At 29.8% G+C, this 14,418-nt stretch overlaps 1 protein-coding gene across 1 annotated transcript in view; it reads right to left on the bottom strand.

Annotated features, from left to right (window-relative positions):
• The window catches only part of LOC107436209 (chymotrypsin B-like), a 22,919-nt gene extending 8,896 nt beyond the window's left edge, over positions 1-14,023 (bottom strand). The window contains exons 1-6 of the mRNA XM_021147894.3: positions 13,756-14,023; positions 11,970-12,106; positions 9,128-9,359; positions 7,286-7,396; positions 4,185-4,410; positions 1,565-1,688 (exon numbers count right to left, since the gene is read on the bottom strand). Coding sequence (XP_021003553.2) covers positions 1,565-1,688; positions 4,185-4,410; positions 7,286-7,396; positions 9,128-9,359; positions 11,970-12,106; positions 13,756-13,807 — 882 coding nt within the window. The 5' untranslated portion in view covers positions 13,808-14,023. The remainder of the gene's footprint in view (positions 1-1,564; positions 1,689-4,184; positions 4,411-7,285; positions 7,397-9,127; positions 9,360-11,969; positions 12,107-13,755) is intronic.
• Between the last annotated feature and the right edge of the window lie 395 nt (positions 14,024-14,418).

The following is a 14,418-nucleotide window of genomic DNA, read 5'->3' as shown; positions in this document are numbered from 1 at the left end:
CAAGACTCTCAAGTTAAATTCACTGAACTTTTCACAGTAGACTTTTACTTATGTTAAATTAAATTACATCAAATTTTATTTTCTGAAAATATAGCCAATTAATGCATATGTATTTATCAACTTATGCACGTTAAATTCTTTTGCAAATTCTATTGTATTTAATGAACAATATTTCGCTTATATTTATATATGTCAACAGATGTCAATTTAGATTCGATATTCAAATGTTATATTTACTATATTAATTTATGTCAACCTATGTATATATATTTCAAATTATGTTTATATTTATATATGTCAATATGTGTCAATTTAGATTCTATAGTCAAATGTTATATCTACTATGTTTATCTATGTCAACCTATGTATATATATTTCAAATTATGTTTATATTTATATGCTTATATTTATATGTGTAAATTTAGTTTCGATATTCAAATGTTTATTTACCCAAGCAAAGTGCTTGTAATTTTGTATTAGCAACCACATCGACTGCTAAATTCAAAATGTTATCACTTTAAACTTATGTAAATTTCTAGATGTATGGGATAGGGGCCGCTGCGCGGCCCAGGTGCCCAATTTTTATAAATAAAGTAAAGTAAAGATGTTAACTCAATTCTATCTTGAAGAACCTATTGTTGATGAAGGTTGACGTGGTCGGTAATAATACATCCTTACAATAGTGACCTAATGTGGCTTAACTACCACTACAAATATTAAGTACCAAATCACTAATATATACAACATGTTAAATATATACTGCTCCAAAAAAAAACCGGTGAAATAATTAGTCTCCCGGTCAATAAACAATATTGAAGAAAAAATAAAGGGCAAAATGCTATAAAAAAATTAAGAAAAAAAATTATGAGCGAAATTTATATGAATATATAAACAGCATGATCGGTTGGTAATCGTTCTATCTAAGATAAATTTCTGGACGAGGAGTAATGTGGTGTAACTACCACTACAATTATTAAATACCAAATCACTAGTATGTAAGACATATTAACTCGATTCTGCCTTGAGGTGCCCTTTGATGGATGAAGGTTGACTTAGTCGATTTATAATTTCCTACCAGAGATACCAAATTGCTCCGCTTTATTAAAAAGTATTTTCTAGTGGTATCGAAATTTAAGTTATTTTTGGTTCAGTATTTTTCCTTTGAAATAATTTTTACACCACTGCATATCAAAAATTCCATGTATGATATGAAATGCAACTTTGTTATACAAAATTAGTGGTTACTCTCTTAAAGAGTAGGCGTATTTATCCTTATTCTACAAGTTTTGCAATTTAATTAGTTACCAATTTATTAAAACTTCTGCAGAAAGCGGAGCAGTTGGCATCCCTGACCTTCTAATCCTAAGATTCCTAATTTTGTCAAAATTGGAATAAAAAAGGTAGTATGATACTATAAGATTTAGAACAGATTATTATATTTATTTCTCACGCTACGTGGAATCGACAATAATGTATGAATTGCCTTCCATTAGCAACTAAGCAATTATAAAGGCATAATCAAACTAAAAATGAGTGATTCTTTGAAGGGGCTATACAAACTTACACCGTCTTCCTCCAAATCAGGATAGGATATAATTCTCTCAGCAACACGGGTTACTTCGAATTTTGTTCGGTTGTATTTGAAATGGCTTCCGAGAACAATTCTAACCTCTGATGGATGCTTGATACTGAAATATAATTGTTAAAATACGGTTAAACACTAAACCAAGACTTAAAAAGTTTTGTAATTATTTTAACGAAAAAAAAATGTAAGAGAAACATGGGTGGTTTGACCATAGTGCAGGCTTAACCAACTTAATCTTTTTCTTTTTTTTTAACATTTATTTAGCTGGTAAGTGCCAGATTGCAGTATGGTATCAAGTAAAATCACATGTTTTTATTCTGTCTATTAGCTATTTGCAAGTAAATTGCGAAGAAACAATATGTTTGCATGTCATTTTCATGCCAAGAGAAGTACTTATTCTTGTTGCAATTTATTTTCGCCTAAGTCACCTCTCATATGCAAAAAGGAAAGACGAAATCTGTCTATACTTAAATTAATTTCTTAAGAATCCGTATATTTACTGGTCTTTTTTTAATTTAAAAGTGTTTTTCAAATAATTTTGCTAAATTGCTATTAACCCTTCACTACGCACTTTTTAAAAGTGAAGAACAACACTGGGGACCAAATTTTTTGTTGCTCTTATACAAGTACTTAATCTTGCCAAATTCTGGTGTGTGGATTTTAAATCTGAAATTGGTAATGTTCCGAAAGTTACATAGTTTTTTCGAACTGTATCTTCATTTTAGTTCATTTTTTGTCTGAATGTATAAGTTTATAAAGAACGTATAGGCTTATATTCATCGATATGCACTTGCCTGCTCCTTTGAAAATATAACTTTAGAAAATATACATAAGTTAAGTTTAAAATGATAAATATTATAAGTTATCGAATAATAAAAACTTGGAAATTTATTTACGTCAGCAAATAAATAGAAAATGTCTTCTTTAAAAAAGGTTCACACTTCTCATGTTTCCTCAATCTTTTCTTCTTCTTTTTTAGAAATTGAAAACTCCATGTACAGTGCAAAAAAATAAATGAATAAATAAAGGACCACCCTAAGTGGCGTATGATTTAAAGATCGGGGGTCTTCACGTTTTAGGGCTCAAACTTAATGGATCGAGGGAGTAACCTCAAATATGCTAATTAATTAATATAGGCAATATTTTATGTTACGAAATAAAACACAAAAACGTACTTTATCTGAATTCGACTTATTCGAATTTCTAACCCCCAAAATATAAAAAGTAACCTTAATCTGAGATATATAGTGAATGAGATCCAAAGTTAATTTAACTGTTTGCGTATTTCGCTATATCTCAAGAATTTTTCAAGCAAATTGAAACATTTTTCCACACAATTATAAAATTCGTTTATACAACAAAAATTCTGTGCAATAAATAACTTTTAATAAATATTTTTTTCTTTTTTTTATTATTTCATTTAATAATAGTCGAAAAAGTTTCAAATTGTAACGTATGCAATTTTTACGTCATTTTATAAGTATGTAATTTAACATGGTAAAATAAAAAATTTAAGCAAAGTCGGTAAAATAGTTCCATAAAGCGAGATTAAATTAATCGATCCAATTAAAAGCCATGATGTTTTTATTTAGGAAGATTAGCAGTTTTCATTTCAGCTTTCAAACGATGAAAATTAAATGTAGAGTGCAAAAATATATTTAATATAAAAATATTATTAAAAAAAAAAGAATTACGGAAACTGCTTGTCTTTTCACTTGCACAACAGTAAAGTTCCACACAAAATGGCTAACAACATTCTTTCTCACAACTTTCGATAAAAAAAATTATTGAAAAACATTCGTTATAGCTTTCTTTTAATTTAACGAAAGAAAAGAATTAGTTTTTATGTTCGCTACTTATAGTAATGAACTATTTGCCTTCTGAAACTATACTTTCCTCAAGCAAACAAAAAAAAATTTCTAGCACAGAACAAAAAAACAAAAAAAAATTCCAAAACATCCAAAGTCTCTCCTAATTTTTTTAAGTCATGTCTTTTTCGCTTAAAAAAATAAAATAATTATGAAATAAATTTTGTAAAATGGTTAACAACATTCTTTCTCACAACTTTCGATAAAAAAAATTATAGCAAAACATTTATCATAGCTCTCTTTTAATTTAACAAAAGAAAATAATCAGTTTTTATGTTCGCTACTGATAGTAATGAGCTATTTGCCTTCTGAAACTGTATTTTCCGGAAACAAAAAAAAACAAAAAAATTCTGGCATAGAACAAGAAAAGAAAAAAAATTCCAAAGCATCCGAAGTATTTCCTAATTTTTTAAGTCATGTCTTTTCCGCTTAAAAAAATAAAATAATTATAAGAAAATATCGTAAAATTTTCAACAACATTCTTACTCACAGCTTTCGATAAAAAAAAAGTATAGCAAAAAATTCATTATAGCTTTCTTTTAATTTAGCGAAAGAAAATAATCAGTTTTTATGTTCGCTACTTATAGTAATGAACTATTTGCTTTTTGAAACTATACTTTCCGCAAACAAAAAAAAAATTCTTGCATAGAACAAGAAAAGAAAAAATTCCAAAGTCTCTCCTAATTTTTTTAAAGTTACGTCTTTTCCGCTTAAAGAAATAAAATAATTACCCTGGAAAACAATGGGCAGCAGTAATCACCCACTGAGGACTGATCAAAGTGCCCCCACAAAAGTGTCCATTTGGTTCAAACTCAATGTACTGCAATGACACTTGCCATGGCCAGCTATTCGGTTTAGCCGCAACTAATTTGCTGTGATCTTGAGAAGTATATACGGTCTTAGGTACGATAGGAGTTTTACCACAATTATCATCGGACGGTGGAGCAACTGGTTTACCTGTTGAAAGAGAATAGTTATCAACATCACTCCTATTAATTGTTACCGTTATGCAATCACTTCGAATAATTACACCGGGGAACAATTTTTTTTTTTTGTTTCTGTTTCTTTCTTTCTTTCTGTTGCACGAGATTTTTAGACAGGTCTTAGATACCTTCGCATGTCTGATTTCAAATCTGCAATCAGTTTCTCAAGCCAAACTAAATATTTTTTTTTAATGACATTTTTAGTATAGTTTAAAAATATCTATAACATTAAACATTAACATTTTAAAAACATTATGAAAGCATATAAAACATTATATATAACAGGGAGTAGCGTAAATTTTGCGACAAACTTCCAGAGGAGTTAAGGCATATAATTCAGGATTAAAACTGCATAAGAACATATGTCACAATACGGCGGACATGCCACAATACGCCCCTAGGAACTCTTCCCCATAATGAATAGTTTCTTCAGGTGCTTCTGTACGAATCATTATAAGAAAGCGTCCCTAATCGCGTACAACGATATTTACAGGCCTTCCTGTGCAATTTTAATCCTGATGATGTGCTCTAATTCCACTAAAAGTTAGTTTCAACATTTAAGAAACACTATTTTATATAACATTTTGAAAATTGTTCATTTATATAAAAAATGGACTAAAAATGTCATTTTTATAAATTAAAAAAAAACCTGTAGCTTTAGAAGCAAAATTAGTTTCAGGTTTGCAATCATCAAACCCAAACCAGGCTAGATTAAGTATTTATATAAATACGACAAAACATTCATTCCCCAGTGTTATTAATGCAATAACTTTTACACATTATTAGTGTTACGCAATCAGGGTTACGTAGTCATTCCTATTAGTTTTTATTTTTATGCAATCATTTCTATTTGTTTAAACTATTTTAAAATATCAATCTGATATTTCAGTCTTAAGAGCTCTGAATATATTTTAGGTTCTCTGGACAAAATTTTGAATTGTTACCGTGCTAAGTCAAGAGTTCAGTTACACAACTATAGCAACTATGCTAAATTAAGACTTTAGTTAAGCAACTATATTTTCAAATATTTGCAAAAAGGCTTTAAAAAATTTATTATACCAAAAGTATTATTATTCCACTCCTTTTACAGGCCTTTCCTTACGACCCTACAAGTTGAGAGCTATGTAGGGAGATTTCGCAAATTTACGTTAGCTTCTATAAGCTCCTGTACTTAAGATTCAAGCAATTGGGTATAATATAGCCTACGTCACAGGTTGTGTTGTTCCTACTAAATTTAACCCATGAACGGCATTTTCTGCGAGCCTAACTTCAAGCCACAAATAAACAAACGAAGTGTTTGATCGTTTAAATAGCTGCTCGCCAGATTTTATTGCATTATAAAGAAAAGTTATTGAAACTAAATACAACTAAATAAACAACTAAAACAAATAACAACAACTACTAATAACAATAACTAAATAAACAACAACTAAATTCCATTCGTTTAGCATTGCGTCATATGTTGTTCCTACTAAATCGAAGTAGTTGTGTTTTTTTCATATTATACCCAATTGCACATGCGAATGTCTAGTGCGCATTCGTCAGTTCATGTAAAAGGCGCATGCCCGTTGAAAAGACATCGAACTTGCGTTAATGAAAATAAGAGATTTTGCAAAAATCCGTTTGTTAATATAACGTAAAGATACGTAACATTGTAATCACAATATACGCCCCAGAAGCCTCGCCCAGGCACGAAACTCGGCACATAATTGTGTTTTGACATAATGAAGAAGTATTTTTTTTTCTTTTTCAAAACTTTGGATTAGTTTTTTAGTTGTCAGTCATTTTGTAAGAGAATCTATACTTTATCGTCTTCTAAAGGTCTGGTTTCTTAGGACAAGCGCCTTATCTGGGCGTCAGCGTGACGTCAACGTCCCGCTGATAACAGTAAAATATTGTTTTNAAAGTATTTTTTTGGCGTCAGCTCTATGTCAACTTTCCGCTGACGCCCAGATAAGGCGCTAGTTCTAAGAAACCAGGCCTTGAGCTAACAAACCAGTATTTTGTTGGCGTCAGCGGGACGTTGACGTCCCGTTGACGCTCAGATAATGCGCTTGTCCTAAGAAATCAGACCTTTAGGCCAGTGTTCCCCAACCCCCGGTCCGCGGACCGGTGCCGGTCCGTGGATCAAATAGTACCGGGCCGCCCATTTCATTGAAACTGAATTTAAATTCCTAGGTTTATACCCCAAATTAAAAATATCTACGTTCCATTAAAATTTTATTTATTTAAAAAAAAAGGGGGCCCCAATAATAGAATACCCCGAGATTGGCAGAATATATGGCGTAATACTCCGAGATTACCATTACAGCACTTAAATCCTTATTGCCATTTCCGATAACCTATCTGTGTGAAGCGGGGTTTTCTGCAGTAGTAGCATTCAAAACAAAGCGACGGAATAAACTGTACATAAACAATACACTTCGGGAGTCATTGTCTCGGATTACCCCCAGATGGAACCGTCTCATTGCCAAGAAACAAGCTCAGGGTTCTCATTGATTTAACGTTCTAGTAAGTTAAAATGTTAACTCACTTCAGATTTACTTTTTGGTGTAACTGTATTTTATTTTGAAGGCATGTTTAAATACAAATTAAAATTAATACATCAAAATAATCTAGTATATAAACAATCAACGCCCGCCCCCCAGAAGGCTGCGGTAAATTTATCAACCGTTGACAGGTCCGCGGTGATAAAAAGGTTGGGGAACACTGCTTTAGGCGGCTAGTCTAAAATAAACACGAGCATGTGCAGTTGCTTCTATCTGACGTACGGGAAAGTACAGGAGCTTACGGAAGGTAACGTAAAAGTGCGAAATATTGCTATTATTGCAAATTATCATCTTACTCACCACACGCCTCTTCGTCAGTTCCATCTCCACAATCATCTTTGCCATCGCATCGCTGTTTAATTTCGTAGCAATTGCGGTTCCTGCACAGACCTTGTTCCTCTCCGCATAGTTCTGAAAAGACGATTCGGCAGATTTCATTTTATTTATCTTTTCCAAAAAATAAAGTAAAAATTACTATAATAAATTCTAAAATACAAGACATTTATAAAAATCCACACTGTTAATAGAAAATTTTGTTTACATTAGAAGCAAAAGAATTTTATTTTGTACTGAACACCCGACCCAATTCTGAGTTTACAACTAAGCACCCCCAGACAAAAAATTAGTCATCCTTAGAGAAATCATGAAAAACATCATTTAATAACGTGTATCACTGGCTCTGGATTTGATTTGGAAGTGAGTATACAAGGTTTTGCAGGTACGTCGAATTCGGTTTAAGCTACTCGATAATTTAGGTAAAGGTGTCGATCCATTCGCCAATTTATCCATGTAATACAGTACTATTGAACGTAAAAATAAAATATTTGTATCAGATAAATAAGTTTAAAGGGTTTTTTTTGAAAATCTTGTGTCATTTGTAAAATTGGAAGAAAAGGAAAATAAATCTTGCTATATGAATAGATATAATTTTAAAAAAAAGTCAAACACGTATGTTTTTTCAATACTACTTAAATGTTTTTTACAGCTATTATTTTTTTTTAGTTATTTTTAGTTTAGACCTCTTTTGACCGGTTAAGATGAAAATAGTCAATTTAGTTGCTATAGCCCTTATAATTTTTACACGTTTTATAGATGTTTTATAACACACTTTCAAGACCTTTTTAGCAGTATCGTGTCTGTCGTCAAGTTTGTCATCATAGGTTATCATAATAGGTTAACAGGTTTCAAACATGACATTTTAAAGAACAAAAATTCTGGAAGCTGTACATTTCTTAAAAATATCAAATCTTTCTTAATTGGACTGAAAACTTTGTAAACTTAATCATTCATTTGAATAAATAAATAGCATACGAAGCTAATAAAAAAAGTTATCAAGCATAAGTTCAAATCATGTAGTTAAAAAAATATGAATATGTTTATAGTAAAGAAACATAAGCTCAATGTTCAATGTTTGCTGACAGCTGTATTTATCTGTAAAAAACTTATAATTTCATTAAAAGATTATGTAACCTTTTTGAATTGTTAAGAGAATTTTTCTCAAATTTAAAATGTTACAGAGTTGATTTTTTTGTTTCTTAAGTTTCATGCCTGGATATTTATTCTTTATTCCCTTTCAACTACTTTATTCAAGTTATTATTCTTTCGAAAATAACGACCCATAATTATGTATGTTTTTAAATGAAAGTATCTACTAATTTTCTTGTTAAAAAGGCTGTGTGAAATCCCTGATACCTTCAAAAAGCTGGGGGGTTTTTTCAGTGGGGCATGAAATGGAATAAATGTTATAAAAATGATCCCAAAGATCTGTCTTCGAAACAAATTTTATTAGAATGCTCGTCAGAAACGAAAATGATTAAAGGGAGTATGGGGTCACAGATTAATGTTTAAGCAAGTTAGAACCAAACTCTTATAAACTCGCCTAATCTAAAGGAGAAGGTACTGAAAATCGAAAACACATATGATTGATGGTGGAAAAATGGAGAAGTTAAGAAGTGATTATCATAAAGGATTTAAACTGGCTTTGATGTTTTTCATTAGCCCTCCTCACAAATCATTCGACATATTTCGGTAGCTCTTTTGCATCTTCTTCCCTTAAAAAATATATTATATATATATATANTATATATATATATATATATATATATAACAACTTTGAAATGGACTGAGTGATAATGTGTTTACCTAGATCTGGTGAAGCTTCGTACTGTACATGGAATCCTCTTCCACCTGAGTCTTTAGTTTCAAATGTCATTTGCATTTCTCGTTCACCTTCGTGAGACAGAACGGGATTTGGCATAACATTGCCACAAAATACTCCTAAGAAGCTGACGTCATCCTTTCCTTTCAGCGTGAGCCTGTCGGTGCAGGTTTCTGAAGGATTTAAATTCAAGTCCTTAAACGTTATTTTTATCCTCTGAAATTCATAGCAATGGTATGGAAATTATTAATTGTGATTATTCACTGAAAATGATAATGATAGAAATAGCAACCATTATTATAATAATTATACTATTAATTGTGATAAACTTCTATACCTATCTGAAATGAAAAATATTGAGTAAAAATTTTCGAAATTATATTTTTGTGGAAGACTAGAAAGAAAAAAAATAATTGTGTTTTTCTGCCAGACCTAAAGAGAAACGCGTGAGCCTTGGTGGCTAAAATGATCAAAACGCTTGACAGGCGTTCGAGTCCGATAGGTACTACCATGTCTGAGAAGTAAAGGCAGCCAGTGCACAATGCTGAACCCAGCCACAATCATGTCGTTGGTCTTAAAATTGTGATGCCTTAACCTCCACATAGCCCAAAACGAAGCTTCGGGAATCGCTTATTCCTTTAAAACGAAGGGCACTTTTGTAATAAACTTCGCTATTAACAAAAATTCCTTTCCCTCTCTAAGAATTTAAATTTCCTACGTTTTTTTAGGTTAGACAAAAAAAAAAAAGAATTTTTATTTTCACATTTTAGTCTTCTTTTATTATTTTTATTTTAGTTTTTGTTATTATTATGATCAGGCGAAATAATCTAACTTCAATATTAATTAAAAGTAAATAAATAAAATATAAAAAGTATATAAATAAAATTGCTAAATTCCAATTTTTATGATGCCTTTCTTCTCCTATTTTACGTTTATATTTCAATTTTTCACTTTCTCTATAGCATCCACTGTTTGCTTTATTTCCTCTATATTTTAAGTTGATCTCAATAATCTCACAGAAGCTTGACTATCTATTGTGAAGGTTACGAAGAAGTTTGCTTACATGATGAAGCTATTAATCTGATGTTATTTGAACAACAAAAAATTGGTCTAAGATAGAAATTTGCATTCAGGGGTTTTTATTTAAATCATATACTTCATAATTTTTCAAAACAATTTTATGAAAATGCAATGATATATTTTCTGGAAATTAGCATGGTTGTGAGAAATTGGCATACACGAAATTACATTTTTCATCTGAAATGCTTCATTTTATTTTATTTATTTTACCCGAATATTGCATGTATCTTTGTTACCAGACAGATAATTACAAATTTGTTAAGCCTCCTACATTTTTACAATAAAAAAATTTTAAAAAATTTTACTCATATTTGTTTACGCCTTTTATATTCTTGTAAGTGAGGTATTGTTTCTTGAATACTTCTTTCATTTTAAACCAAAATAAATATGTAACCAAGTAAGTATGTAAGTATGTAACCAAAAGGAAGCTAATAGAATTTAAAGTTTAAAATTTATATATGTATATATATATTTTGCTTAAGAAGTGCAATTTTATAAACCAAAGGAACAATAAAATGAACAGTCTATATAAAGAAAATATTAAGTTACTTTTTAATGCATATGAGAAAAATCAACTTTAGACAGCATATAACATCACGAAACTGTATAGAAGATGCATAATTCATCAAAAATCACTTCATTTAAAAACGTAGCAGAATGACTGATTACCCTAAATACTTATAGGCGATTATAATGTGTTCTTAAATTTTAAAAATGAAACGAGTTAAACATTTTACTTTAAATGTCCCTCCCCAGTCCCTTAAAATATGATCATATTCTCTGAACATTGATCATATTCTTTTAACATTGAGCATACTCTTTTTACACTGGCATACTACGGATAGCATTTAATATACACTCTACTTAACAATTATGAAGCGGACAGCGGATATGATGCTATGAGAGGATGAAAACAATTTTTAATTTGAAGATGAACCTTCGTGTTTTGTTGTGTCGAAAACTTTTCAGGATACACTTTCATAAAGGTTTTTTTTTCTTAGCTATGGGTATTTGTCTCCATTTCTGCTGACAAAATGTAACTAGTTCAGTTATAGATGACGAACTTGTTTACCTGATCCGAAAACGTGGTTTTCACTTGTCCCAGAAATGTTATATAAGGTTTTGGCAAAGACTCTAAGCAGACTGCTAAAAAAAAACTAAAATCTATAAAATCTTAAAAACTGTAAAACTAATACCACAGCTTAGAATTGTCGTTCTACCAGTAAGATTCTCCATTTCCATGAAATTCCTAGATATTAGGAAAAACCTAATTAATTGAAGGCTTAACAACTGGAACCCCAACTTCAATTTACCGGAACAGCAAAGACATGTTTCTGTTTAAAGAATTGTGTGCTGCCATCTATATTTCATTTTAATAAGATTAGTGAATGTTTTAAGCAGTTTAGTTTGCTTTAAAATGTCGTACAAATAGGTATTGTGTTTGTCGTGTTAGTATTTTGTGTATGTTTATTTGTGTTCGTCATTAAAATTATGTCAGTTCTAAGGGGTCGTTAGCCTCAATTATTTAGTAACCACCATACCAGGAAAAATACCCCTTACCATATAATCAGATTTTATGCTAATCTGCTGTCCGATTCCTAATTGTGTAACGGTTATTATAATGTTTATTTAGAAAAAACACATTGGAGCTGTGAAAAAAGAGTTTATATATATTTGTAACTGCTTAAATTATTTATACAATCAAACAAGGCCATTTTATTCTTTAGTTTAAAGTGTTTTACTTACGTAACCTTCTGGAGCTTGTATTTTGTATGAACAACGAAGTCCTTTCACATAAGTGCCAGAACCATAATTTGGACTTTTTATTTCACCTCTTTTAGAAGCATCATATATGAAGTCTTTATTGCAAGTGTAGGCGAGTGCTTCAAAAAAGAAAGAAGAAAAAAGAAATAGTAGACATTGCAAAATAAGAAGCATTATGCATGCAGTAAACTTCTAATGCTTTTTAATTATAATACACATCCAAACCACTGAAGAATTGGCTTGCCCCAAAGAGCATTTAAACTAAACTTCCAAGCCCGAATTTTCTGCTGGTGTTCTTAACTTTTTTTTAACCTGTCATTAGTTATTATATTGAATTTACTTGCTTGGACCATCTTTATTAACCTTACTAAACTACAAAAAAAGTGTGTTTTTCTTTTAATAACGTAAAGCCCTCGAAAAGGGTAATAATGAATAAGGAGATTAAAATATTTTAGTTTTAATAATTGATAAGCTTAGTGGGAAAACCAGGTAAATGTATGGTACCAGGTAATGGTACCGAGTAATTCAGCTTTGTGCATGATTTCATAGTGTTGGTTAGTACTGATTCATTGATTTTTTTTATTATTCACCCCAGATATCCAGCTAATAATTAAATAAAAATAATGTATATTTTTAGGTATCATCTCAGTATTTTACAAAATACAAGGAGGATGTCTTAAGAGACGCGGATATATAGGCCATTTTCAAAATAAAGATGCAATTAGAAAAATTTTATTTTGAAAATAATCACTATTTGTAAAAATTTCAGACGTATTTGGAGTGCTTCTTGTCCCTACAATTTAAACCATATGTACACTTTTTGATATTAAACTTAAAATAAAACATTAACTTGCATCTGCATTATGTTTCCCTCTGTTACGAAAGTTCAAAAGCGTTTTAATAAAATAAAAAATACCTGAAACAGTAAACAATTTATGCTTTAATCAAATTTACACTGTAAATCACTAAAATTACTTTATTTAAATTACATAGAGAAATGTAGCTTAATAAATGGTAGGTAACAGAGTGGAAAGCTGATATTAGAGCTGATTTTAAATGTTCTTGGATTGCAAATAACTTGCATTGCAAATATTAATACTTAGCTATATTTCTTCTAATAAACCTGATAATTAATGAAATACCAAATCATAAAAGTCAATGAATAAGGCTACCATGAAAATTGTAGCAGAAGGTTACCATGAAATGGTAAAGAAGAAAGGTTTAAATAAAACTGAGAAAAGAAATTTGATCTAACCATTAAAAATCAAATGAACATTAAAACATTGAACTTATTATGCTGGCAATAGAGAGGTACAGCAAATTAGTTGTATATAATGTACTAAAAAAATATTGCACAGATAATATTTTTTTAATACTAATTTCTATGTATCTACATTTACTAAAAGCATATAATAAACTAATTTGGATAATTAAAAATGTTATTTTGAATTTTAATTCCTCAATTAAAATTACTAAAAACCATGAATTATCATAAATTCAAGTTTTATGAAAATGACCCCTATAATGCATAGCCAATTTCGAATACCAAAATAATGATAATAATAATAATATATCATCAATTACTAGTAAAGCTGACTTCAACATTTTATGTTCCGTTCAATATTAAATAGCAATAAATGCCACCACACATTTCTGCAGCAACACATAATCGAAACAAAGTAATTTTAAGTCAGAATTATTAAATACTTTTGTTGCTATTCACAACTTATCCCCGAGTTGAATAAAAATTTTGCAAAATGAAACTTACTTTTACAGCAAAAGCAAAATAAAACCAATAGTATGAATCCTTTTATTGACATGTTACTTTCATATAAGTTAAGTAGTGCAAAGAAAGGAAATTGAAGGAACTTAGCAACACACCAAATTACAGGTGTTTATTCTCCCACTCGGAAGATAAGGAACAAACATTTGCATCCTAAACTATTAGCCAATAGTGATGCAATATCGAAAAATTTCAATGTCTGCAGTTCGATAAATTTAATGCTACAGGATCATTCGAATTATAGAAATCTAACAACAAAATTTCCTCAAAACTTATACTTATCAAGAAAAGATAAACTTAGTACAACTTAAGGCTAATCAGGTTTATTAATAATAGAAGAAATAAATATGTATTACTTTTTTTTTTGTTTTAAAAAGTTAAAAATAATTTGTAATTAAAATATTTTATTTAATAAATTGAAAAAAAAATTTTTATCTATTATATACTTTTTAAGAAAAAGAAAATTAAAAGATAAAAATCATTCGTCCCAGCTAGAATTTAACCCTTTAACGGACCCTTTATTTCTAGTAAAGGTAAATTAAAGTATTTTTGGAATTGAAATTGTTTTAAGAACAGTAATTGATATGAAAAAAAAACTCATTTAGTTTCTAAAAATGTCATTTTTTTGGTGGGAAATATATTTAACAT

Source organism: Parasteatoda tepidariorum, chromosome 7 (genome assembly GCF_043381705.1).
Source record: "Parasteatoda tepidariorum isolate YZ-2023 chromosome 7, CAS_Ptep_4.0, whole genome shotgun sequence".
NCBI lineage: Eukaryota > Metazoa > Arthropoda > Arachnida > Araneae > Theridiidae > Parasteatoda > Parasteatoda tepidariorum.
Note: the sequence above shows the minus strand (reverse complement) of the source record. Positions and strands in the feature narration are given on the sequence as shown.